The sequence below is a fragment of the Sphaeramia orbicularis genome, unplaced genomic scaffold, assembly GCF_902148855.1.
Source record: "Sphaeramia orbicularis unplaced genomic scaffold, fSphaOr1.1, whole genome shotgun sequence".
Taxonomy (NCBI): domain Eukaryota; kingdom Metazoa; phylum Chordata; class Actinopteri; order Kurtiformes; family Apogonidae; genus Sphaeramia; species Sphaeramia orbicularis.
Genome location: NW_021941595.1, coordinates 29,572 through 56,870, shown reverse-complemented (window position 1 = coordinate 56,870; position 27,299 = coordinate 29,572). Strand labels below are relative to the sequence as shown.

Genomic DNA, 27,299 nt, shown 5'->3' with positions numbered 1-27,299 from the left:
ACACTGTTCACCTTTAACCTCTGACCAGAAGGTCAGCACCAACACTGTTCACCTTTAACCCCTGACCAGAAGGTCAGCACCAACACTGTTCACCTTTAACCTCTGACCAGAAGGTCAGCACCAACACACACACTGTTCACCTTTAACCCCTGACCAGAAGGTCAGCACCAACACACACACTGTTCACCTTAACCCCTGACCAGAAGGTCAGCACCAACACTGTTCACCTTTAACCTCTGACCAGAAGGTCAGCACCAACACTGTTCACCTTTAACCTCTGACCAGAAGGTCAGTACCAACACACACACTGTTCACCTTTAACCTCTGACCAGAAGGTCAGCACCAACACTGTTCACCTTTAACCCCTGACCAGAACGTCAGTACCAACACACACACTGTCACCTTTAACCTCTGACCAGAAGGTCAGCACCACACACACACTGTTCACCTTTAACCTTCTGACCAGAAGGTCAGCACCAACACACACACTGTTCACCTTTAACCTCTGACCAGAAGGTCAGCACCAACACTGTTCACCTTTAACCCCTGAGAGCTGGTGGAACTCTGCAGAGCAGTTCCACTGTCAAAACATGGTAGAAACACAGTAAAAATAAATAAGGAATAAAGGAAAATCACCACAACACTGGAAACAACAGGAAAAAAAAATACAAGGAAAAATATGTGAAAAACAAAAAACAAACAAAAAAAAAGCCCAAAGCATCTATTTTTACAGTGAGTCTGTCTCACTCACTGCTCTGTGTTCTAACCCCCATTCCACTGGTGTGGGGGTGAACTGAACATGCTCTATGTGTGATCTGAATTTTTTGCTTCTGAATTGTTTTTTATTCTAAATTAATAAACATAGTTAAATTAAGAGACAAAAAATTCAGATGCTTAATTTCAGTGCAAAAAAATTCAGTGCTAGAAATTCAGTGGCTTTTATAATTCAAAATCTGATGAGACAGATTGACTTCCATAGTCTTAACTTTATTAATCCTTAGAAGTTGATATTTTGTGTTTTCAGTCCAAAAAGTTCCCAAAAAAAATGCCTGAGGTTTAGAAAAATGTGCACGCGTGAAAACACCATATTTGTTTATCTGATTGATTATTTTTATTTATTGAAGATTATAAGTTAATATGGAATATATTCATTGACGTCTGTCCACATCTACAGTTATATCCTTTTGTATGATCATATGTGTGTATATTCAGACGTACTGTGTGTATTTTAATGTGTTCATACGTACATGTGAAGGTGTTTGTCATGTCCCAGTACATACTAGACTTACTGTTGTTGTGATAAAACTAAAGAAAACCTTACTGATCGTGATCATGTGCATATTTTCTGCAGCGTAACCAGTTTCTGGAGGCCGAGAGTGTGGAGATGGAAAAAGAGAGAAACCAGATCAGGTCAGATTTGAGTTTCACTTCATTTCTTTTTCCCGATTTGCTCATTTCTTGCATTAGTTTGTTGTTTGTACTCTCTGTACAGACCAGCTTCAGTTTTCTGACAGTTGTACTTGTTGGTATTTTTTCTGGAAAAAGAATAATGACTTGATTTTTACAGTGAATAAAAAAAAAACAAACAAACAAGAAAAGCACTTGAAGAGTGCAGACCTCTGCCAAGACAGATCTGCCCCCCCGATCACCACCAAAACTGAATCATTTGTTCATTGTACCAGTATCAAACATTTCCTGAAAATTTCAGGAAAACCCGTCCATAACTTTTTGAGTTATTTTGCTAACATTTAGAACAAACAAACACACAAACCAACAAACAAAGCAAAGTGTTCACAATACCTCCTGGTGGAGGTAAAATCCGTTTCTATGCTGATGATTCAATACTCTTTGTATAGTTTGACAAAAGGTTAAGTGAACTAAAACTAAGGCTGTACGATATTGGCAAAAACTGAATTTGCGATTTTTAAACCCTGCTATTATGGATGTAATGATTACCGGTATAACCATAAAACCGCGATAAAATTCCCAGTGGTTAGTATTACCATTTAAATTCTAATTATCATGATTTGTTTGATTAATGCACTTTGAAAACTCATGGTACTGTTTATTTCCTGGAGAAGCAGCAGCATTCCATGTGCGCATGCCAGTCTGCAATGTCTATCTATCTCTGAAAAAGAAACTATAGCAACTCAACTCGATCTGGAAAATGATCAGACAATGTCCATAAGGAGTCATCTTTATACACATCTGTATGTTTGATGTTTACATGTTAATATTTGAATGTTTCTACAACAGGAAGTACATTGTGCCTATTATTTTATTTTTTGTTTTGTTTAGTTTTTTTTCAAAATACGTTTTTTTTTTTATTTTACCTTTATTTAACCAGGAAAACCTCACTGAGATTAAAAATCTCTTTTCCCAGAGTGCCCTGGCCAAGACAGGCAGCAGTTCATTAAATAGTTACAGACATAAACTTTCATACATAAAACGAAAAATTTTTAATACATAAAAACACAGTCAAGTCAAACCTTCCAAAGTCAACTTTTTGAAAAGTTGGTTACTTGGTTAAATTATTTCGGTGTGTGTATAAGTACTTTCAATAATACCGCAATAATAAAGATAACTGTGATAATTTTGGTCACAATAACCATGATATGAAATTTTCATATCGTTACATCCCTGTATTGTGCACATGTACATTGCGATGACGATGCTCAAACGTTATATTGTGCAGCTCTAACTAAAACCATTCCCACCAGTGCAGAACATGTGTTCTGTTCACCAACTTTATTTACAACCATTAAGAACATTTGAAAATAAATCCATTTAGAACCCCAAAGGTGGTGAAAATAACCAGATGTGAAGTGTTTGGTTTTTTTTTTTTCCATGTTTCAGTTCTTTATTTTCCTCTCTATTGGATTCCATCCCAGTGAAGTGTTCTGTTGTCTCTAGAACCAGATTTCCTCGTTCATATTTCTTTTGGAATCACCGTCTCCAAACCACTCTCAACCTGTGGGGGTGGAAAACGGTTCTGCCGACGTCCGGTTCCCAGGATCTTTAGGGAGTTTAGTTGGACTGGTCCTGAGTAAATGAATGTAAGGAGTGTTTGTGTGAAGGTTTGAGATGCGTGGACTTCTGGTGAACAACGAGGACCTGCTGAGGACCAACACACAACTGAACAACGAACTGAAGAGGATGAGGGAACAGATGATTGAGATGGACCGAGAACAGCAGAGCATGGCAGAGAAATACAGGGAGATGGAGGTGGGTGGGTGGATGGATGGATGGAGGGATGGATGGATGATGAGTGGGTGAATGGATGGATGGATGGATGCATGGATGGATGGATGGATGATGGACGGATGCAGCTGGTGTTGGTTTCTAAATCGTCTCTTTGCAGATCGAAGTCAAACAGGCTCGGGATGTGATGGTGGAGGCCAACACGCAGGAATACGCCTTCAACTTCCTCCAACAGTCGCTGAAGAACCAGATCCAGGACGCTGAGGTGAACCTGGTCACATATGGAGCCCACGGTTTGTCAGACACTCAGACTAAACACCATGTCCATTCTGTCTGCGATGTGTTCAGGAAAACCTGGAAAAACAGACGCAGCATGCTCAGGCTCTGGCGGAGAAGCTGTGGCGAGCAGAGAGACAGTTGGAGGACTACGAGTTGGACAACGACACCAAAGACAAGAGGACGTCTGAACTCAACAGCACCATCATCAGGCTGGAGACAGAGGTACACGTGGACCGCATCAGGGTCTGCTGGGGTTTGGACCATGGACTCAATAGCTGCGTTTCCACAATGTGGTACCGGCTCGACTCGATCTTTTTGCGTTTCCATTACGAAAAAGGACCTGGAATCTGGTACCTGGTACTGGTTTTTTGGTATCACCTCCGCCCAGGTTCCAGGACTGGGGACCAGATACTAATGCTGCGTTCCAGACTGTTTTTTGAGCCTGTAAGTCACGACTTCAAACCACGACTCATGACTCTGTAGCATTCCAGGCAAATCACACTAAACTGCCTGAGAGCAAGGAATTGTGGGAGTTAGATGTAAACAAACCAGCATGGTGGACCGTACCTTATGTTCATTTACAATCATTTCTATCGCTAAAGGTGCTCGCTCCTTGGTTATTTGAGGCAAACAGAGGAGGAAAAACAGTGCAGAAGGCAACAGAAGCTGTTTAAGTGTATTCTGTCACTCACTGGACTCAAAACTAGCTAACACTAGAGCAGCTGCTGATTATGCAGAACATCTGCAGATAAATAACGTCAGATCAATACCTTGTTTTAATAAACAATCTGCATAAACACCACATCCATGGGGGGGGCGCCATTGCTACGTGACGTCAGAACTCAGAACTGGGAGAACATGGATCTAGTACGAGTTCAGGGTGGAAGTCCCAGGTTTGACTGAACATTCCAGTGCATTTACACCAGTAGAAGGATGGACAAACAGGAGTTACAGCTGGACTGGAACGCAGCTTAAAGTGTGATGTGTAAACACTGCAGACCACTGATTGGTCAGAGTCGTCTCTGTGACCCGCCCTTTTACAAAAACAGATGCAGGTTAATCCACATGATGACAGCCTGAAAAACTACCTCATTCACTCACAGGTTCAGTCTTTGGTGGCCGACGTAAAAATTTAGCACAAGCTTGACGAGACAACACGCAACGAGTGAGTTTATCAGCGACAACACGGAAGTAATGTGCAGCATCGCTATGAGGTCCAGGTGCTGCAAAGTGGGTAGTGTCCTGTAACGGAAACGGTCTGGAATAGGACCTGGTACCAGAGACGAGTCGAGCCGGTTCCATGTAGTGGAAACATGGCAAATTATTATATCACCAAAGTGGAGTTTCACAGATATAATAGTTTTACGTCAACCACCACCGTCAGATCTCTTCGGTATTTTGTCGATAACTCGGACAGGTTTGTTTGGATTTCTTCTCCTTGATAACCAACACAGTGGAGCCCCCCTAGTGGAAGAACCCTATGGAGCTCACCAGTTTCATAAGTCATCCACATGGGGGCGCTTTAATTGAACATCAGTTTTTTGGACTTAAATCCATCAATAATGGGCCAATTGAGATCAAATGTGGTTCCTACTGATGTTCTTCCAAATGTCCATGTTCTGTTCCACTGTCCACAGTTCAGATGGGCTCATTTTCATTCACTAGGTGGAGTTTAGGGGACAAATGTGGTTCTCTGACCATTATTCTGACTCTGTCAGGTCCATGGAGCTCAAATTGAGTTCATATCTATTGTCTAACAATTATCATGGATAGATTTATATCTAACAGAGGACTGGGGGGATTTCAGGGAGATACACTCGGCCCCCGACAGTGTAAACCTCGTTCTCTTTGTGTTTGGATTAAAATCTGCAATGAGTCAGTGGAGTTCTGTAACGATATAGAGGAATAAGGACACAGCATTCATGGTACCCTGTGGCGTTCATGGTACCCTGTGGTGTTCATGGTACCCTGTGGTGTTCATGGTACCCTGTGGTGTTCATGGTACCCTGTGGTGTTCATGGTACTGTGTGGTGTTCACAGTATTGTGTTGCATTCATGGTACCCTGTGGCGTTCATGGTACCCTGTGGTGTTCATGGTACCCTGTGGTGTTCATGGTACCCTGTGGTGTTCATGGTACCCTGTGGTGTTCATGGTACTGTGTGGTGTTCATGGTACTGTGTGGTGTTCACAGTATTGTGTTGCATTCATGGTACCCTGTGGTGTTCATAGTACCCTATGGCGTTTACAGTATTGTGTTGCGTTCGTGGTACCCCAGTGTATTCACGGTACTGTGTTGCATTCATGGTACCCTGTGGTGTTCATGGTACCCTGTGGCGTTTACAATATTGTGTTGCGTTCATGGTACCCTGTTGTATTCACGGTTCTCTGTGTTGTTGGTTGCAGCTGTCCGAGGCCCTCCAGGTGTCCACTCAGGTCATGGCGGAGAAGAACCTCCAGGAGAAGCTCCGTGACGACGCCCAGCTGAGGGTGGAGGAGCTGGAGGAGTCAGTGCTGGAGAAGGAGCAGGAGATCCAGAAGCTGCAGGTGCTGGTGGGCCGTCTGCAGGGAGAGGTACGCACAAACAAACAGCACAGTGACAGGACGGAGGCGCAGGCGTGTGGCGTTCACGGTCTGCGTTTTTTCAGGTCTCGGGGAAACTGATCGATAAGGAGCGAACGCTGGAGGAGGAGATCCAGCTGAGGGAGAGGATCCAGCTGCAGTGCAAACAGGCCGAGAGGACGGTGGACGACCTGACCATGGAGCTGCAGAGCACCAACCAGGCCAAGGAGGACCTGAGCAAACAGTTGAAACAGGCCCAGGTGGGTTCAACAGACCAGAACCACAGAGTCTGGACCAGGACCAGGACTCTGAACCTGAGAAACCTGAGCCTGGACCAGAGATCAACGCTGTCATGAACCTGAGAAAAACAGAAAATGTGCACTGTCCAAAAAACTGCATCGTAAATAAACGGCATCAGCATCAGCTGACCTGGGATCAGCTGACCTGGGATCAGCTGACCTGGGATCAGCTGACCTGGGATCAGCTGACCTGGATCAGCTGACCTGGGATCAGCTGACCTGGATCAGCTGACCTGGGATCAGCTTAGGTGTGTGTTTAATGAGTCTGAATGTGTGGTTTCAGGAGAAGATGATCGACCTGGAGGCAGATGTAGAAGAACTGCACGACAGCGAGCAGAGGTGGGCGTCCAAACACAAGAGAGCCATCGAACAGGTGAGGAGAAACAGGGAAACAAACAGACCGAAAAAAACGGCTGAAAACAGGTTAAAAACAGGTGGAAAAACAGGTTAAAAACAGGGTAAAAACAGGTGGAAAACAGGCAGAAAAACAGGGTAAAAACAGGTGGAAAACAGGCAGAAAAACAGGGTAAAAACAGGTGGAAAACAGGCAGAAAAACAGGGTAAAAACAGGTGGAAAACAGGCAGAAAAACAGGGTAAAAACAGGTGGAAAACAGGCAGAAAAAACAGGGTAAAAACAGGTGGAAAACAGGCAGAAAAACAGGGTAAAAACAGGTGAAAACAGGCAGAAAAAACAGGGTAAAAACAGGTGGAAAACAGGCAGAAAAACAGGGTAAAAACAGGTGGAAAACAGGCAGAAAAACAGGGTAAAAACAGGCAGAAAAACAGGGTAAAAACAGGCTGAAAAACAGGGTAAAAACAGGTGGAAAACAGGCAGAAAACAGGTTAAAAACAGGCTGAAAACAGGTTAAAAACAGGTGGAAAACAGGCAGAAAAACAGGGTAAAAATAGGGTGGAAAACAGGCAGAAAAACAGGTTAAAAACAGGCTGAAAACAGGTTAAAAACAGGTGGAAAACAGGCAGAAAAACAGGGTAAAAACAGGTGGAAAACAGGTTAAAAACAGGTTAAAAACAGGTGGAAAACAGGCAGAAAAACAGGTGGAAAAAAGGCTGAAAAAAGGGTTAAAAAAAGGCTGAAAACAGGGTAAAAACAGGTTAAAAACAGGCTGAAAACAGGCAGAAAACAGGTTAAAAACAGGTGGAAAACAGGCAGAAAAACAGGGTAAAAACAGGTGGAAAACAGGCAGAAAAACAGGGTAAAAACAGGCAGAAAAAACAGGTGAAAACAGGCTGAAAACACGTTAAAAACAGGTGGAAAACAGGCAGAAAAACGGGTAAAAACAGTCTGAAAACAGGTTAAAAACAGGCTGAAAACAGTTAAAAACAGGCTGAAAAACGGGTTAAAAACAGGTGGAAAACAGGCAGAAAAACAGGGTAAAAACAGGTTGAAAACAGGCTGAAAACAGGGTAAAAACAGGTGGAAAACAGGTAGAAAAACAGGGTAAAAACAGGGCTGAAAACAGGTTAAAAACAGGGTAAAAACGGGCTGAAAAATGGGTAAAAACAGGTTAAAAACAGGCTGAAAAAAGGTTAAAAAACAGACAGAAAACAGGTTGAAAACAGGCTGAAAACAGGTTAGAAACATTTAAAAACAGGCTGAAAACCGGGTAAAAAAAGGCTGAAAACAGGTTAAAAACAGGTTAAAAACAGGCTGAAAACAGGGTAAAAAACAGGTGGAAAACAGGTAACAAACAGGTTGAAAACAGGCTGAAAACAGGGTAAACACAGGTGGAAAACAGGCAGAAAAACAGGGTAAAACAGCTGAAAACCACGTTAAAAACAGGTTGAAAACAGGCAGAAAAACAGGGTAAAACAGGCTGAAAACAGGTTAAAAACAGGCTGAAAACAGGTTAAAAACAGGCTGAAAACAGGTTAAAAACAGGTGGAAAACAGGCAGAAAAACAGGGTAAAACAGGCTGAAAACCGGGTAAAAACAGGCTGAAAACAGGTTAAAAACAGGTTAAAAACAGGCTGAAAAACAGTGTAAAAACAGGTGGAAAACATGTTAAAAACAGGTTGAAAACAGGCTGAAAACAGGGTAAAAACAGGTGAAAACAGGCAGAAAACAGGGTAAAAACAGGCTGAAAACAGGTTAAAAACAGGGTAAAAACAGGCTGAAAACAGGTTAAAAACAGGTCAAAAACAGGCTGAAAACAGGGTAAAAACAGGTGGAAAACAGGTTAAAAACAGGTTGAAAACAGGCTGAAAACAGGGTAAAAACAGGTGGAAAACAGGCAGAAAAACAGGTAAAAACAGGATGAAAACAGGTTAAAAACAGGGTAAAAACAGGCTGAAAAAAGGTTAAAAAAAGACTAAAAACAGGCTGAAAACAGGGTAAAAACAGGTTAAAAACAGGCTGAAAAAAGGTTAAAAAAAGACAGAAAACAGGGTAAAAACAGGTTAAAAACAGGCTGAAAACAGGGTAAAAACAGGTTAAAAACAGGCTGAAAACAGGGTAAAAACAGGCAGAAAACAGGGTAAAAACAGGTTAAAAACAGGCTGAAAACAGGTTAAAAACAGGCAGAAAACAGGTTAAAAACAGGTTAAAAACAGGCTGAAAACAGGTTAAAAACAGGTTAAAAATAGGCTGAAAACAGGTTAACAACAGGCAGAAAACAGGTTAAAAACAGGCAGTAAACAGGTGAAAACAGGCTGAAAACAGGTTAAAAACAGGCTGAAAACAGGGTAAAAACAGGAAGAAAACAGGGTAAAAACAGGTTAAAAACACACTGAAAACAGGTTAAAAACGGGCAGAAAACAGGGTAAAAACAGCAGAAAACAGGGTAAAAAACAGGTAAAAACAGGTTAAAAACAGGCAGAAAACAGGTTAAAAACAGGCTGAAAAAAGGTTAAAAACAGGCAGAAAACAGGTTAAAAACAGGCAGAAAACAGGGTAAAACAGGCAGAAAACAGGGTAAAAACAGGTTAAAAACAGGCAGAAAACAGGGTAAAAAACAGGTTAAAACAGGCAGAAAACAGGGTAAAAACAGGCAGAAAACAGGTTAAAAACAGGCAGAAAACAGGGTAAAACAGGTTAAAAACAGGCAGAAAAAAGGGTAAAAACAGGTTAAAAATAGGCTAAAACACGTTAACAACAGGCAGAAAACAGGTTAAAAACAGGCAGTAAAAAAGGTTAAAAACAGGCAGAAAACAGGTTAAAAACAGGGTAAAAACAGGGTAAAAACAGGCAGAAAACAGCGTAAAAACAGGTTAAAAACACACTGAAAACAGGTTAAAAACTGGCAGAAAACAGGGTAAAAACAGGTTAAAAACAGGCTGAAAACAGGTTAAAAACAGGCAGAAAACAGGTTAAAACAGGTTAAAAACAGGCTAAAAACAGGCTAAAAACAGGTTAAAATAGGCTGAAAACAGGTTAACAACAGGCAGAAAACAGGTTAAAAACAGGCAGTAAACAGGTTAAAACAGGCTGAAAACAGGTTAAAAACAGGCTGAAAACAGGGTAAAAACAGGCAGAAAACAGGGTAAAAACAGGTTAAAAACACACTGAAAACAGGTTAAAAACGGGCAGAAAACAGGGTAAAAACAGGCAGAAAACAGGGTAAAAACAGGGTAAAAACAGGTTAAAAACAGGCAGAAAACAGGTTAAAAACAGGCTGAAAACAGGTTAAAAACAGGCAGAAAACAGGTTAAAAACAGGCAGAAAACAGGGTAAAAACAGGCAGAAAACAGGGTAAAAACAGGTTAAAAACAGGCAGAAAACAGGGTAAAAACAGGTTAAAAACAGGTAGAAAACAGGGTAAAAACAGGTTAAAAACAGGCAGAAAACAGGGTAAAAACAGGCAGAAAACAGGGTAAAAACAGGTTAAAAACAGGCAGAAAACAGGGTAAAAACAGGTTAAAAACAGGCAGAAAACAGGGTAAAAACAGGTTAAAAACAGGCAGAAAACAGGGTAAAAACAGGCAGAAAAAAGGTTAAAAACAGGCAGAAAACAGGGTAAAAACAGGTTAAAAACAGGCAGAAAACAGGGTAAAAACAGGTTAAAAATAGGCTGAAAACAGGTTAACAACAGGCAGAAAACAGGTTAAAAACAGGCAGTAAACAGGTTAAAAACAGGCAGAAAACAGGTTAAAAACAGGGTAAAAACAGGCAGAAAACAGGGTAAAAACAGGTTAAAAACACACTGAAAACAGGTTAAAAACTGGCAGAAAACAGGGTAAAAACAGGCAGAAAACAGGTTAAAAACAGGCTGAAAACAGGTTAAAAAAAGGCAGAAAACAGGGTAAAAACAGGTAGAAAACAGGGTAAAAACAGGTTAAAAACAGGTAGAAAACAGGTTAAAAACAGGGTAAAAACAGGCAGAAAACAGGGTAAAAACAGGTTAAAAACACACTGAAAACAGTTAAAAACTGGCAGAAAACAGGTAAAAACAGGTTAAAAAACAGGCAGAAACAGGTTAAAAACAGGCTGAAAACAGGTTAAAAACAGGCAGAAAACAGGTTAAAAACAGGCAGAAAACAGGGTAAAAAACAGGCAGAAAACAGGGTAAAAACAGGTTAAAAACAGGCAGAAAACAGGGTAAAAACAGGTTAAAAACAGGCAGAAAACAGGTTAAAAACGGGCAGAAAACAGGTTAAAAACAGACAGAAAACAGGTTAAAAACAGGCAGAAAAACAGGGTAAAAACAGGTTAAAAACAGGCTGAAAACAGGTTTAAAAACAGGTTAAAAATAGGCTGAAAACAGTTAACAACAGGCAGAAAACAGTTAAAAACAGGCAGTAAACAGGTGAAAAACAGGCTGAAAACAGGTTAAAAACAGGCTGAAAACAGGGTAAAACAGGAAGAAAACAGGGTAAAAACAGGTTAAAAACACACTGAAAACAGGTTAAAAACGGGCAGAAAACAGGGTAAAAACAGGCAGAAAACAGGGTAAAAAACAGGGTAAAAACAGGTTAAAAACAGGCAGAAAACAGGTTAAAAACAGGCTGAAAAAAGGTTAAAAACAGGCAGAAAACAGGTTAAAAACAGGCAGAAAACAGGGTAAAAACAGGCAGAAAACAGGGTAAAAACAGGTTAAAAACAGGCAGAAAACAGGGTAAAAACAGGCAGAAAACAGGTTAAAAACAGGAAGAAAACAGGGTAAAAACAGGTTAAAAACAGGCAGAAAAACAGGGTAAAAACAGTTAAAAATAGGCTGAAAACAGGTTAACAACAGGCAGAAAACAGTTAAAAACAGGCAGTAAAAAGGTTAAAAACAGCAGAAAACAGGTTAAAAACAGGGTAAAAACAGGGGTAAAAACAGGCAGAAAACAGCGTAAAAACAGGTTAAAAACACACTGAAAACAGGTTAAAAACAGGCTAAAAACAGGCTAAAAACAGGTTAAAAACAGCTAAACACAGGCTAAAAACAGGCTAAAAACAGGTTAAAAACAGGCTAAAAACAGGCTAAAAACAGGTTAAAAACAGGTTAAAAACAGGCTAAAAACAGGTTAACAACAGGCAGAAAACAGTTAAAAACAGGCAGTAAACAGGTTAAAAACAGGCTGAAAACAGGTTAAAAACAGGCTGAAAACAGGTAAAAACAGGCAGAAAACAGGGTAAAAAACAGGTTAAAAACACACTGAAAACAGGTTAAAACGGGCAGAAAACAGGGTAAAAACAGCAGAAAACAGGGTAAAAACAGGTTAAAAACAGGCAGAAAACAGGTTAAAAACAGGCTGAAAACAGGTTAAAAACAGGCAGAAAACAGGTTAAAAACAGGCAGAAAACAGGTTAAAAACAGGCAGAAAACAGGGTAAAAACAGGTTAAAAACAGGCAGAAAACAGGGTAAAAATAGGTTAAAAACAGGCAGAAAACAGGGTAAAAACAGGCAGAAAACAGGGTAAAACAGGTTAAAAACAGGCAGAAAACAGGGTAAAAAACAGGTTAAAAACAGGCAGAAAACAGGGGTAAAAACAGGTTAAAAACAGGCAGAAAACAGGGTAAAAAAAGGCAGAAAAAAGGTTAAAAACAGGCAGAAAACAGGGTAAAAACAGGTTAAAAACAGGCAGAAAACAGGGTAAAAACAGGTTAAAAATAGGCTGAAAACAGTTAACAACAGGCAGAAAACAGGTTAAAAAACAGGCAGTAAACAGGTTAAAAACAGGCAGAAAACAGGTTAAAAACAGGGTAAAAACAGGCAGAAACAGGGTAAAAACAGGTTAAAAACACACTGAAAACAGGTTAAAAACTGGCAGAAAACAGGGTAAAAACAGGCAGAAAACAGGTTAAAAACAGGCTGAAAACAGGTTAAAAAAAGGCAGAAAACAGGGTAAAAACAGGTAGAAAACAGGGTAAAAACAGGTTAAAAACAGGCAGAAAACAGGTTAAAAACAGGGTAAAAAACAGGCAGAAAACAGGGTAAAACAGGTTAAAAACACACTGAAAACAGGTTAAAAACTGGCAGAAAACAGGGTAAAAACAGGTTAAAAACAGGCAGAAAACAGGTTAAAAACAGGCTGAAAACAGGTTAAAAAACAGGCAGAAAACAGGTTAAAAACAGGCAGAAAACAGGGTAAAAACAGGCAGAAAACAGGGTAAAAACAGGTTAAAAACAGGCAGAAAACAGGGTAAAAACAGGTTAAAAACAGGCAGAAAACAGGTTAAAAACGGGCAGAAAACAGGTTAAAAACAGACAGAAAACAGGTTAAAAACAGGCAGAAAACAGGGTAAAAACAGGTTAAAAACAGGCAGAAAACAGGGTAAAAACAGGTTAAAAACAGGCAGAAAACAGGTTAAAAACAGGCAGAAAACAGGTTAAAAACAGGCAGAAAACAGGGTAAAAACAGGCAGAAAACAGGGTAAAAACAGGGTAAAAACAGGTTAAAACCAGGCAGAAAACAGGGTAAAAACAGGTTAAAAACAGGCAGAAAACAGGCAGAAAACAGGTTAAAAACAGGCAGAAAAACAGGTTAAAAACAGGCAGAAAACAGGGTAAAAACAGGTTAAAAACAGGCAGAAAACAGGTTAAAAACAGGCAGAAAACAGGTTAAAAACAGGCAGAAAACAGGGTAAAAACAGGTTAAAAACAGGCAGAAAACAGGGTAAAAACAGGTTAAAAACAGGCAGAAAACAGGTTAAAAAACAGGCAGAAAACAGGTTAAAAAACAGGCAGAAAACAGGGTAAAAACAGGCAGAAAACAGGGTAAAAACAGGTTAAAACCAGGCTGAAAACTGAACTGGCTGAAAAGTCCCGCCCCCTATTGGGAACTTTTTCAGGGAAAGTTTCGGGTCAAAGGTACGTTTTTCTGGGGGTACTTTCAGTGTTTCCAGGTAAATGATAGAAGTTCCTGTGATGGAAAAGAAGATAATTCATCTTAAAATCAAACTTCAGTTCATGGGTTTTTGACTCTTGAGTGTGTATGGTTCAGAAAACTGGAATTGTGGGTAATTTTCCTGTTGAAGCCTGAGAATCTGCATCATTTACAGATAAACCTGTTTCAGTTGGATCCAAAGAACATCAGGTTCCAAACCTCCACAGAAGAACACTGAATTGTAATTGAATTGGAATGAAAACTATTTTTTATTTTCTCTCGGTGAATTTCTTCCAGTTTTGTGTTTGAACGTTGTGGTTCCATGGGTTAATGATGGGTTTGGTGTTTCAGATGGAGCAGCTGCAGCTGAAGCTCATTCAGGAGAAGGATCTGAACGAACAGCTGGAGATGGAGAAGGCAACCATGGAGCGCCAGGTGAACACCAACTCCACAAATTCCACAAATTCCAGGACTTCCATGACCCCCACAACCATGCAACCACAAGCACAAACCATGAAATTGTCTAAAATGTCAAAATGTGGGCATGGATGTGGGCGTGGCCCAGGTGTGTCATGTGTGTCTGTGGGCGTGGCCCAGGTGTGTCATGTGTGTCTGTGGGCGTGGCCCAGGTGTGTCATGTGTGTCTGTGGGTGTGGCCCAGGTGTGTCATGTGTGTCTGTGGGCGTGGCCCAGGTGTGTCATGTGTGTCTGTGGGCGTGGCCCAGCTGTGTGTCATGTGTGTCTGTGGGCGTGGCCCAGCTGTGTGTCTGTGGGCGTGGTCCAGGTGTGTCATGTGTGTCTGTGGGCGTGGTCCAGGTGTGTCATGTGTGTCTGTGGGCGTGGTCCAGGTGTGTCATGTGTGTCTGTGGGCGTGGTCCAGGTGTGTCATGTGTGTCTGTGGGCGTGGTCCAGGTGTGTCTTGTGTGTCTGTGGGCGTGGCCCAGGTGTGTCATGTGTGTCTGTGGGCGTGGCCCAGGTGTGTCATGTGTGTCTGTTGTGTTTCAGGTGCGTGAACTGCGTCTGGAGGTGGAAGACCTGCAGAGTTCCAGGGTTCAGGAGGACGTGATCTCCAAGACAGAGGGGAGGATCAAAGAGCTGGAGAACACCCTGAGAACCGAGGAGAGGTCAGTCCAACAGAACCAGAACCAGAACCAGTAGAACCAGAATCAGAAGAACCAGAACCAGTTACAGTAGAACCGGACCACAACCTGGTAGACCCACAACCAGCAGAACCAGTGGACCCAGACCAGCAGAACCAGGACCAGACCACAGCCTGGTAGACCCAGACCAGCAGAACCAGTAGACCCAGACCAGAAGATTAGAGCAGGACAACCTGATCTTACTCTACAGTTCTTTTCTTTTCTGTTCTTTTCTTTTCTTTTAATGCAGTTTCATTGTTTGTTTTCCTACAGGAACAGGGTGGCGCTGTCGAACACCATCAGTAAACTGGAGAGGAAGATTAACGAACTGACAGATCAGATGGAGGAGGAGCAGAGGATCAGCACCGAGCAGAAGGACCTGGTACTGAACACAGGGTCCACAGGGGGGCGCTACAGCACCGCACACACACACACACAGGGTCCACAGGGGGCGCTACAGCACCGCACACACACACACACACACACACACACAGGGTCCACAGGGGGCGCTACAGCACCACACACACACACACACACACAGTGTCCACAGGGGGCGCTACAGCACCGCACACACACACACACACACACACACACAGGGTCCACAGGGGGCGCTACAGCACCGCACACACACACACACACACAGGGTCCACAGGGGGCGCTACAGCACCGCACACACACACACACACACACACACACAGGGTCCACAGGGGGCGCTACAGCACCACACACACACACACACACACACACACACACAGGGTCCACAGGGGGCGCTACAGCACCACACACACACACACACACACAGTGTCCACAGGGGGCGCTACAGCACCGCACACACACACACACACACACACACACAGGGTCCACAGGGGGCGCTACAGCACCGCACACACACACACACACACACAGGGTCCACAGGGGGCGCTACAGCACCACATACACACACACACACACACACAGTGTCCACAGGGGGCGCTACAGCACCGCACACACACACACACACACACACACACAGTGTCCACAGGGGCGCTACAGCACCGCACACACACACACACACACACACACACACACACACACACACAGTGTCCACAGGGGGCGCTACAGCACCACACACACACACACACACACACACACAGTGTCCACAGGGGGCGCTACAGCACCGCACACACACACACACACACACACACAGTGTCCACAGGGGGCGCTACAGCACCACACACACACACACACACACACACACAGTGTCCACAGGGGGCGCTACAGCAGTTTACATTTCATTTTTTTCCTACAATTTATTCAATCATGTTTTTTTACATTTTCTTGTGATGTTGGAGGAAAATTTCTTTTTAATTCACATGAAAAATCTAAAATAAAATATGGTGAAAATATAAAAAAATACAACTTAAATTAAAAAAAAAAAAACGTAAAATGCATGCAAACTTTAATGTTCAGGATGTTCTGAAACTAAATAAAAGCACAGAAGAAGCCGAGGGTCGATGAATCAGAGGTCTGTGATTGGTCAGTGGTCTTCCTGTTCAAACTAACGGAGCTCTCTGATTGGTCCAGATGACGCAGAGGATTCGCTCCCTGAAGCGTCAGTTGAACGAGGTGGAGGAGGAGGCGGGACGTAAGGAGGCGCAGTGTCGCTTCGCCCAGAGGGAGTTAGCGGAGGAGAGAGAAACGAGCAGCCGACTGCAGAGGCAGCTACTGGACCAACACCTGCAGAACAAGTACACAACTACTACACAACTACTACACAACAAGTACACAACACACTGCAGAGGCAGCTACTGGACCAACACCTGCAGAACAAGTACACAACTACTACACAACTACTACACAACAAGTACACAACACACTGCAGAGGCAGCTACTGGACCAACACCTGCAGAACAAGTACACAACTACTACACAACTACTACACAACAAGTACACAACACACTGCAGAGGCAGCTACTGGACCAACACCTGCAGAACAAGTACACAACTACTACACAACTACTACACAACAAGTACACAACACACTGCAGAGGCAGCTGTTGGACCAACACCTGCAGAACAAGTACACAACTACTACACAACAAGTACACAACACACTGCAGAGGCAGCTACTGGACCAACACCTGCAGAACAAGTACACAACTACTACACAACTACTACACAACAAGTACACAACACACTGCAGAGGCAGCTACTGGACCAACACCTGCAGAACAAGTACACAACTACTACACAACTACTACACAACAAGTACACAACACACTGCAGAGGCAGCTACTGGACCAACACCTGCAGAACAAGTACACAACTACTACACAACTACTACACAACAAGTACACAACACACTGCAGAGGCAGCTACTGGACCAACACCTGCAGAACAAGTACACAACTACTACACAACTACTACACAACAAGTACACAACACACTGCAGAGGCAGCTACTGGACCAACACCTGCAGAACAAGTACACACTACTACACAACTACTACACAACAAGTACACAACACACTGCAGAGGCAGCTACTGGACCAACACCTGCAGAACAAGTACACAACTACTACACAACTACTACACAACAAGTACACAACACACTGCAGAGGCAGCTACTGGACCAACACCTGCAGAACAAGTACACAACTACTACACAACTACTACACAACAAGTACACAACACACTGCAGAGGCAGCTGTTGGACCAACACCTGCAGAACAAGTACACAACTACTACACAACAAGTACACAACACACTGCAGAGGCAGCTACTGGACCAACACCTGCAGAACAAGTACACAACTACTACACAACTACTACACAACAAGTACACAACACACTGCAGAGACAGCTACTGGACCAACACCTGCAGAACAAGTACACAACTACTACACAACTACTACACAACAAGTACACAACACACTGCAGAGGCAGCTACTGGACCAACACCTGCAGAACAAGTACACAACTACTACACAACAAGTACACAACACACTGCAGAGGCAGCTACTGGACCAACACCTGCAGAACAAGTACACAACTACTACACAACAAGTACACAACACACTGCAGAGGCAGCTACTGGACCAACACCTGCAGAACAAGTACACAACTACTACACAACTACTACACAACAAGTACACAACACACTGCAGAGGCAGCTACTGGACCAACACCTGCAGAACAAGTACACAACTACTACACATCTACTACACAACAAGTACACAACACACTGCAGAGGCAGCTACTGGACCAACACCTGCAGAACAAGTACACAACTACTACACAACTACTACACAACAAGTACACAACACACTGCAGAGGCAGCTGTTGGACCAACACCTGCAGAACAAGTACACAACTACTACACAACTACTACACAACAAGTACACAACACACTGCAGAGGCAGCTACTGGACCAACACCTGCAGAACAAGTACACAACTACTACACAACTACTACACAACAAGTACACAACACACTGCAGAGGCAGCTACTGGACCAACACCTGCAGAACAAGTACACAACTACTACACAACTACTACACAACAAGTACACAACACACTGCAGAGGCAGCTACTGGACCAACACCTGCAGAACAAGTACACAACTACTACACAACTACTACACAACTAGTACACAACACACTGCAGAGGCAGCTACTGGACCAACACCTGCAGAACAAGTACACAACTACTACACAACTACTACACAACAAGTACACAACACACTGCAGAGGCAGCTACTGGACCAACACCTGCAGAACAAGTACACAACTACTACACAACTACTACACAACAAGTACACAACACACTGCAGAGGCAGCTACTGGACCAACACCTGCAGAACAAGTACACAACTACTACACAACTACTACACAACAAGTACACAACACACTGCAGAGGCAGCTACTGGACCAACACCTGCAGAACAAGTACACAACTACTACACAACTACTACACAACAAGTACACAACACACTGCAGAGGCAGCTACTGGACCAACACCTGCAGAACAAGTACACAACTACTACACAACTACTACACAACAAGTACACAACACACTGCAGAGGCAGCTACTGGACCAACACCTGCAGAACAAGTACACAACTACTACACATCTACTACACAACAAGTACACAACACACTGCAGAGGCAGCTACTGGACCAACACCTGCAGAACAAGTACACAACTACTACACAACTACTACACAACAAGTACACAACACACTGCAGAGGCAGCTACTGGACCAACACCTGCAGAACAAGTACACAACTACTACACAACTACTACACAACAAGTACACAACACACTGCAGAGGCAGCTACTGGACCAACACCTGCAGAACAAGTACACAACTACTACACAACTACTACACAACAAGTACACAACACACTGCAGAGGCAGCTACTGGACCAACACCTGCAGAACAAGTACACAACTACTACACAACTACTACACAACACACTGCAGAGGCAGCTACTGGACCAACACCTGCAGAACAAGTACACAACTACTACACAAAAAGTACACAACAAGTACACAACACACTGCAGAGGCAGCTACTGGACCAACACCTGCAGAACAAGTACACAACTACTACACAACTACTACTACACAAATACACAACACACTGCAGAGGCAGCTACTGGACCAACACCTGCAGAACAAGTACACAACTACTACACAACTACTACACAACAAGTACACAACACACTGCAGAGGCAGCTACTGGACCAACACCTGCAGAACAATTACACAACTACTACACAACTACTACACAACAAGTACACAACACACTGCAGAGGCAGCTGTTGGACCAACACCTGCAGAACAAGTACACAACTACTACACAACTACTACACAACAAGTACACAACACACTGCAGAGGCAGCTACTGGACCAACACCTGCAGAACAAGTACACAACTACTACACAACTACTACACAACAAGTACACAACACACTGCAGAGGCAGCTACTGGACCAACACCTGCAGAACAAGTACACAACTACTACACAACAAGTACACAACACACTGCAGAGGCAGCTACTGGACCAACACCTGCAGAACAAGTACACAACTACTACACAACTACTACACAACAAGTACACAACACACTGCAGAGGCAGCTACTGGACCAACACCTGCAGAACAAGTACACAACTACTACACATCTACTACACAACAAGTACACAACACACTGCAGAGGCAGCTACTGGACCAACACCTGCAGAACAAGTACACAACTACTACACATCTACTACACAACAAGTACACAACACACTGCAGAGGCAGCTACTGGACCAACACCTGCAGAACAAGTACACAACTACTACACAACTACTACACAACAAGTACACAACACACTGCAGAGGCAGCTACTGGACCAACACCTGCAGAACAAGTACACAACTACTACACAACTACTACACAACAAGTACACAACACACTGCAGAGGCAGCTACTGGACCAACACCTGCAGAACAAGTACACAACTACTACACAACTACTACACAACACACTGCAGAGGCAGCTACTGGACCAACACCTGCAGAACAAGTACACAACTACTACACAAAAAGTACACAACAAGTACACAACACACTGCAGAGGCAGCTACTGGACCAACACCTGCAGAACAAGTACACAACTACTACACAACTACTACTACACAAATACACAACACACTGCAGAGGCAGCTACTGGACCAACACCTGCAGAACAAGTACACAACTACTACACATCTACTACACAACAAGTACACAACACACTGCAGAGGCAGCTACTGGACCAACACCTGCAGAACAACTACACAACTACACAACAAGTACACCACAAGTACACAACACACTGCAGAGGCAGCTACTGGACCAACACCTGCAGAACAAGTACACAACTACTACACAACTACTACACAACAAGTACACAACACACTGCAGAGGCAGCTACTGGACCAACACCTGCAGAACAAGTACACAACTACTACACAACTACTACACAACAAGTACACAACACACTGCAGAGGCAGCTACTGGACCAACACCTGCAGAACAAGTACACAACTACTACACAACTACTACACAACAAGTACACAACACACTGCAGAGGCAGCTGTTGGACCAACACCTGCAGAACAAGTACACAACTACTACACAACAAGTACACAACACACTGCAGAGGCAGCTACTGGACCAACACCTGCAGAACAAGTACACAACTACTACACAACTACTACACAACAAGTACACAACACACTGCAGAGGCAGCTGTTGGACCAACACCTGCAGAACTACTACACAACTACTACACAACAAGTACACAACACACTGCAGAGGCAGCTACTGGACCAACACCTGCAGAACAAGTACACAACTACTACACAACTACTACACAACAAGTACACAACACACTGCAGAGGCAGCTACTGGACCAACACCTGCAGAACAAGTACACAACTACTACACAACTACTACACAACAAGTACACAACACACTGCAGAGGCAGCTACTGGATCAACACCTGCAGAACAAGTACACAACTACTACACAACTACTACACAACAAGTACACAACACACTGCAGAGGCAGCTACTGGACCAACACCTGCAGAACAAGTACACAACTACTACACAACTACTACACAACAAGTACACAACACACTGCAGAGGCAGCTACTGGACCAACACCTGCAGAACAAGTACACAACTACTACACAACTACTACACAACTAGTACACAACACACTGCAGAGGCAGCTACTGGACCAACACCTGCAGAACAAGTACACAACTACTACACAACTACTACACAACAAGTACACAACACACTGCAGAGGCAGCTACTGGACCAACACCTGCAGAACAAGTACACAACTACTACACAACTACTACACAACAAGTACACAACACACTGCAGAGGCAGCTACTGGACCAACACCTGCAGAACAAGTACACAACTACTACACAACTACTACACAACAAGTACACAACACACTGCAGAGGCAGCTACTGGACCAACACCTGCAGAACAAGTACACAACTACTACACAACTACTACACAACAAGTACACAACACACTGCAGAGGCAGCTACTGGACCAACACCTGCAGAACAAGTACACAACTACTACACAACTACTACACAACAAGTACACAACACACTGCAGAGGCAGCTACTGGACCAACACCTGCAGAACAAGTACACAACTACTACACATCTACTACACAACAAGTACACAACACACTGCAGAGGCAGCTACTGGACCAACACCTGCAGAACAAGTACACAACTACTACACAACTACTACACAACAAGTACACAACACACTGCAGAGGCAGCTACTGGACCAACACCTGCAGAACAAGTACACAACTACTACACAACTACTACACAACACACTGCAGAGGCAGCTACTGGACCAACACCTGCAGAACAAGTACACAACTACTACACAAAAAGTACACAACAAGTACACAACACACTGCAGAGGCAGCTACTGGACCAACACCTGCAGAACAAGTACACAACTACTACACAACTACTACTACACAAATACACAACACACTGCAGAGGCAGCTACTGGACCAACACCTGCAGAACAAGTACACAACTACTACACAACTACTACACAACAAGTACACAACACACTGCAGAGGCAGCTACTGGACCAACACCTGCAGAACAATTACACAACTACTACACAACTACTACACAACAAGTACACAACACACTGCAGAGGCAGCTGTTGGACCAACACCTGCAGAACAAGTACACAACTACTACACAACTACTACACAACAAGTACACAACACACTGCAGAGGCAGCTACTGGACCAACACCTGCAGAACAAGTACACAACTACTACACAACTACTACACAACAAGTACACAACACACTGCAGAGGCAGCTACTGGACCAACACCTGCAGAACAAGTACACAACTACTACACAACAAGTACACAACACACTGCAGAGGCAGCTACTGGACCAACACCTGCAGAACAAGTACACAACTACTACACAACTACTACACAACAAGTACACAACACACTGCAGAGGCAGCTACTGGACCAACACCTGCAGAACAAGTACACAACTACTACACATCTACTACACAACAAGTACACAACACACTGCAGAGGCAGCTACTGGACCAACACCTGCAGAACAAGTACACAACTACTACACATCTACTACACAACAAGTACACAACACACTGCAGAGGCAGCTACTGGACCAACACCTGCAGAACAAGTACACAACTACTACACAACTACTACACAACAAGTACACAACACACTGCAGAGGCAGCTACTGGACCAACACCTGCAGAACAAGTACACAACTACTACACAACTACTACACAACAAGTACACAACACACTGCAGAGGCAGCTACTGGACCAACACCTGCAGAACAAGTACACAACTACTACACAACTACTACACAACAAGTACACAACACACTGCAGAGGCAGCTACTGGACCAACACCTGCAGAACAAGTACACAACTACTACACAACTACTACACAACACACTGCAGAGGCAGCTACTGGACCAACACCTGCAGAACAAGTACACAACTACTACACAAAAAGTACACAACAAGTACACAACACACTGCAGAGGCAGCTACTGGACCAACACCTGCAGAACAAGTACACAACTACTACACAACTACTACTACACAAATACACAACACACTGCAGAGGCAGCTACTGGACCAACACCTGCAGAACAAGTACACAACTACTACACATCTACTACACAACAAGTACACAACACACTGCAGAGGCAGCTACTGGACCAACACCTGCAGAACAAGTACACAACTACTGCACAACAAGTACACAACAAGTACACAACACACTGCAGAGGCAGCTACTGGACCAACACCTGCAGAACAAGTACACAACTACTACACAACTACTACACAACAAGTACACAACACACTGCAGAGGCAGCTGTTGGACCAACACCTGCAGAACAACTACACAACTACACAACAAGTACACCACAAGTACACAACAACATAACAATACAACACAGTGCAGAGGCAACTCCTGGTTGACCTTTGACCCTTATGTGTTGACCTCTGTGTGTTGACCTTTGTGTGTTGACCATTGTGTTGACCTTTGTGTGTCTGTGTGCAGGCGTAAGGAGGCGCTGACCGTCCGTCAGACCCTGGACAACCTGCGACTGGACCTGAGCATCGATGACGAAGACGATGACGACCTTCAGCAACAAAGCAACGTCACCAAAGTCTGAGGAAACGTCAACGCAATAGAACTGAACAAACACACAAACAGACACACAAACAAATACACAAACAAACACACAGAAAAACAAACACAGACACACAAACAAACAAAAACACAGACACACAGATACACAAACAAACACACTAAAACAAACAAACACACAAACAGACACACAAACAAACAAACAAACAGACAAACAAAAAAACACACAAACAGACACACAACCACAGCTACGGCGACAAAACAAACAAACAAACAAACAAACAAACATCCCAACAACAGTTTTTCAGCTGAATTAAAAGCGTTTCCTTTGATTTTCACTTTTGTTAAAAACAGAGCGAAAATGAATTTGATCTGTTTTTATTTTGAATCTAAATCTAAAAACAAAAGGGAATCCAAGTGTTAAAAGTCTTTATTTTGTGGCTTAAAGGAGTAAATGGACACTTTTCACTTCAACATGTTTGCGTTTAAAAACCAGACGTCATTGGTCGTAAATGTCATCGTCCGTTTGTGTCTGATTTTCTGAACAGAACTTTGGGTGTCAGAGGTTTAACCTTTAGTTTAAGTTTTTCTCAGTATTTAAACCCATTCCATCGTATACTCAGAGACGGGATCTTCGGATGTGATTTCATGTTTTCAATTGAACCAGATTATTTATATTGAATGTTTTATGTCGTTTATGATTTTGAGATTGAATCTAGTTTTTACATTTTCTTGCGGGACAAAAATAATGTTAGACAATGAAATGGTTTGGTTTTAAGCTCAGTTTTAGGGTTGTTGTGTTTTTGTTTTTTTGCTGCTGATATTTCGGTGTTTCCTCATAATGAACGATTTTTATTCATATTTATACAAAAAAAGAAAAAAAGAAAAGAAACAGAAGAATCACACTCACTTTACATCCAGTTTAAATCCACCCTGAGGATAAACACCGACCGAAGCTGTTTACGACTTAAAACAACACATTAAATAAATGTATGGAAACACACTACTGCCAAAATAGAAATAAAAAAACAATTAATGTTGCAGGCTTTATTAATGTTATTACAAGACATTTTTATGGTACGACATATGATTTTATGCAAAAATAAAATGATTTTCATGTCTAAAAAAGACAATTTTATATTTTAACATTAATTGCATGTTTTAAAAGATGATTTTCATTTAAAATCCAAAGTGTTATATTTTTAAAAAATTTATAACATGATATAAAATTATGAAAATTTTAACAAAGAAATGATTGGACACATTTGTCGTTTTTGTTTCATAATAAAGTGAAAATGTGCTATAAGACAAAAACATATCTCATCATCCAACAAAGAAACATTGAGGTTTAATATGGAAATATTTTTGGTATAATGTGGACATTTTTCTTTATATGTTGTTATAATACGAAAACACCATGAAATCAAACAAATATGTTGGAATAATGGTACAATATATCGTAAGATGAAACTTTTAACACATGAAAATATATTTTTATAAAGTGAAAATGTCTTGCTGTAACATATATATGGAAGAGGTTTAGGGCTACTGGGAAAAAAAACAAAACAGGTCCAATATATATGTATTTTTATTATTATTTATCTGAGAAAAAAGTGAGAATTCTGACTTTAATCTCAGAAGAATGATTCAAAATGTATGTATGTATGTATGTGTGTGTGTATGTATGTATGTATATGTGTATGTATGTGTGTATGTATGTGTGTATGTATGTATGTATGTATGTGTGTGTATGTATGTATGTATATGTGTATGTATGTTTATATGTATGTATGTATATGTGTATGTATGTATGTTTGTATGTATGTGTGTGTGTGTGTATGTATGTATGTATATGTGTATGTATGTATGTACGTATGTATATATATATATATATATATATATATATATATATATATATATATATATATATATATATATATATTCCAGTTGTCCTAATCCTCTTCTGTACATATAATTATCTTTCAATAATGTAAGTAATTTGAAAATATCTATCTGAAAACATTTTATTATATGATTCTATTTTTTTTTTCAGTTTGTCAGTTTTCTCCTTCAGGAGTTAAAAACAAACTCTAATTCCTGTAGGTTTTGTTGCTGTTGTAAACTCAGCTGATGCTGTCTGTGGTTTCCGGTTCCATTATTGTGTTTGTGTACGTTTACACTTGCGTTGTTGTTTTTAAAAGTCCATTATTAAAGGAGGCCTTTGGATCCCATCAGTGGCTCTGCTACAGTTTCACTTCTAAATGGAAGGAGTTTGGACCCAGTGGGGTTTGTTGGATGGATGACACTCCAAGCACACGTTCGCTCTATTTCTCTGTTTACATTTGGAGGTTCTTTGGAATTTTTGGAGTCGGAAAAGTTTAGGGAATGAAACGATTCCATTGTATGGCGTATATTTTCTGGTACTTGGATGTATATGTACAAAATAAACAAATACACTGATTATTTTTGTAAGCACACACTTCACAGGACACTGGTTCTCATGCTGTCGGGTATTTATTTTGTATTTTTCACATTCTCTCTTTTACTGGGACGTTTCTGTGCACAAAATGCAAATAAAGTCTTCACTGTGAAACTGACGCTGCTAATGTGATTCATATTTACATTAGAAAGCTGTTGAAGAATGGGGAAATATTTACTTTTTAAGTTTTTTATTAATTTTTTAAAAAGAATTTAAATGCCCATCTATAATACATCATAATACTGGAAGGTCTAAGAGCATCTGTGTGTGTGTGTGTATCTGCTCAGTTCTGATAAATATAGGTGTTTAAATCTTGAATTAAGCAAAAAGAAAATCCTGAATTAAGCAAAAAAAAAAACAAAAACAAAATGTACAACTAAGCAAAAAAAAAAAAAAAAAAAGAATTAGGCAAAAAAAAGTTCAATTAAGCAAAAAAAATAAAATAAAAAATCTTGAATTAAGCAAAAGAAAAAAAGTGGAATTAGCAAAAATATGTTGAAGGAAGCAAAACAAAAAAGTGGAATGAAGCAAAACAAAAATGTTGAATTAAGCAAAAAAACCTGTTATCTATCTGCTGAGCTAACCGCTATACACACAAGCAGAGGCAGTAAACACACAAAAAAAACACAGCTACACTGGTGGAAAGACAGCAGAGAAGGTCAAATCTCAGCGTCGGGGGCCCGACGTTCAATGACGCTAGCGAGAACCCTGACTGGTATTCTTTGATTCATACATGTATTTAATTGGTGCTTCCTTCATATTTACTGGTCTCCATCTGTTGGAATGACTTGAAGTTTGTGTAGTTGAACAGTTCCACATTGGGGTCCAAATCCTGCATGT

The 27,299-nt window shown here is 41.9% G+C and overlaps 1 protein-coding gene across 1 annotated transcript; it reads left to right on the top strand.

The window, feature by feature from the left end:
* Window positions 1-1,342: 1,342 nt before the first annotated feature.
* Window positions 1,343-24,166, top strand: LOC115416353 (cingulin-like protein 1). The gene is made up of 12 exons (XM_030130097.1): window positions 1,343-1,410; window positions 3,078-3,225; window positions 3,362-3,466; window positions 3,550-3,702; window positions 5,885-6,052; window positions 6,127-6,300; window positions 6,623-6,712; window positions 13,962-14,045; window positions 14,616-14,734; window positions 15,023-15,131; window positions 16,313-16,476; window positions 23,891-24,166. The coding sequence occupies exons 1-12, from the start codon at window positions 1,385-1,387 to the stop codon at window positions 24,003-24,005; spliced, it is 1,455 nt and encodes a 484-aa protein (XP_029985957.1). The 5' UTR covers window positions 1,343-1,384; the 3' UTR covers window positions 24,006-24,166.
* Window positions 24,167-27,299: the final 3,133 nt, after the last annotated feature.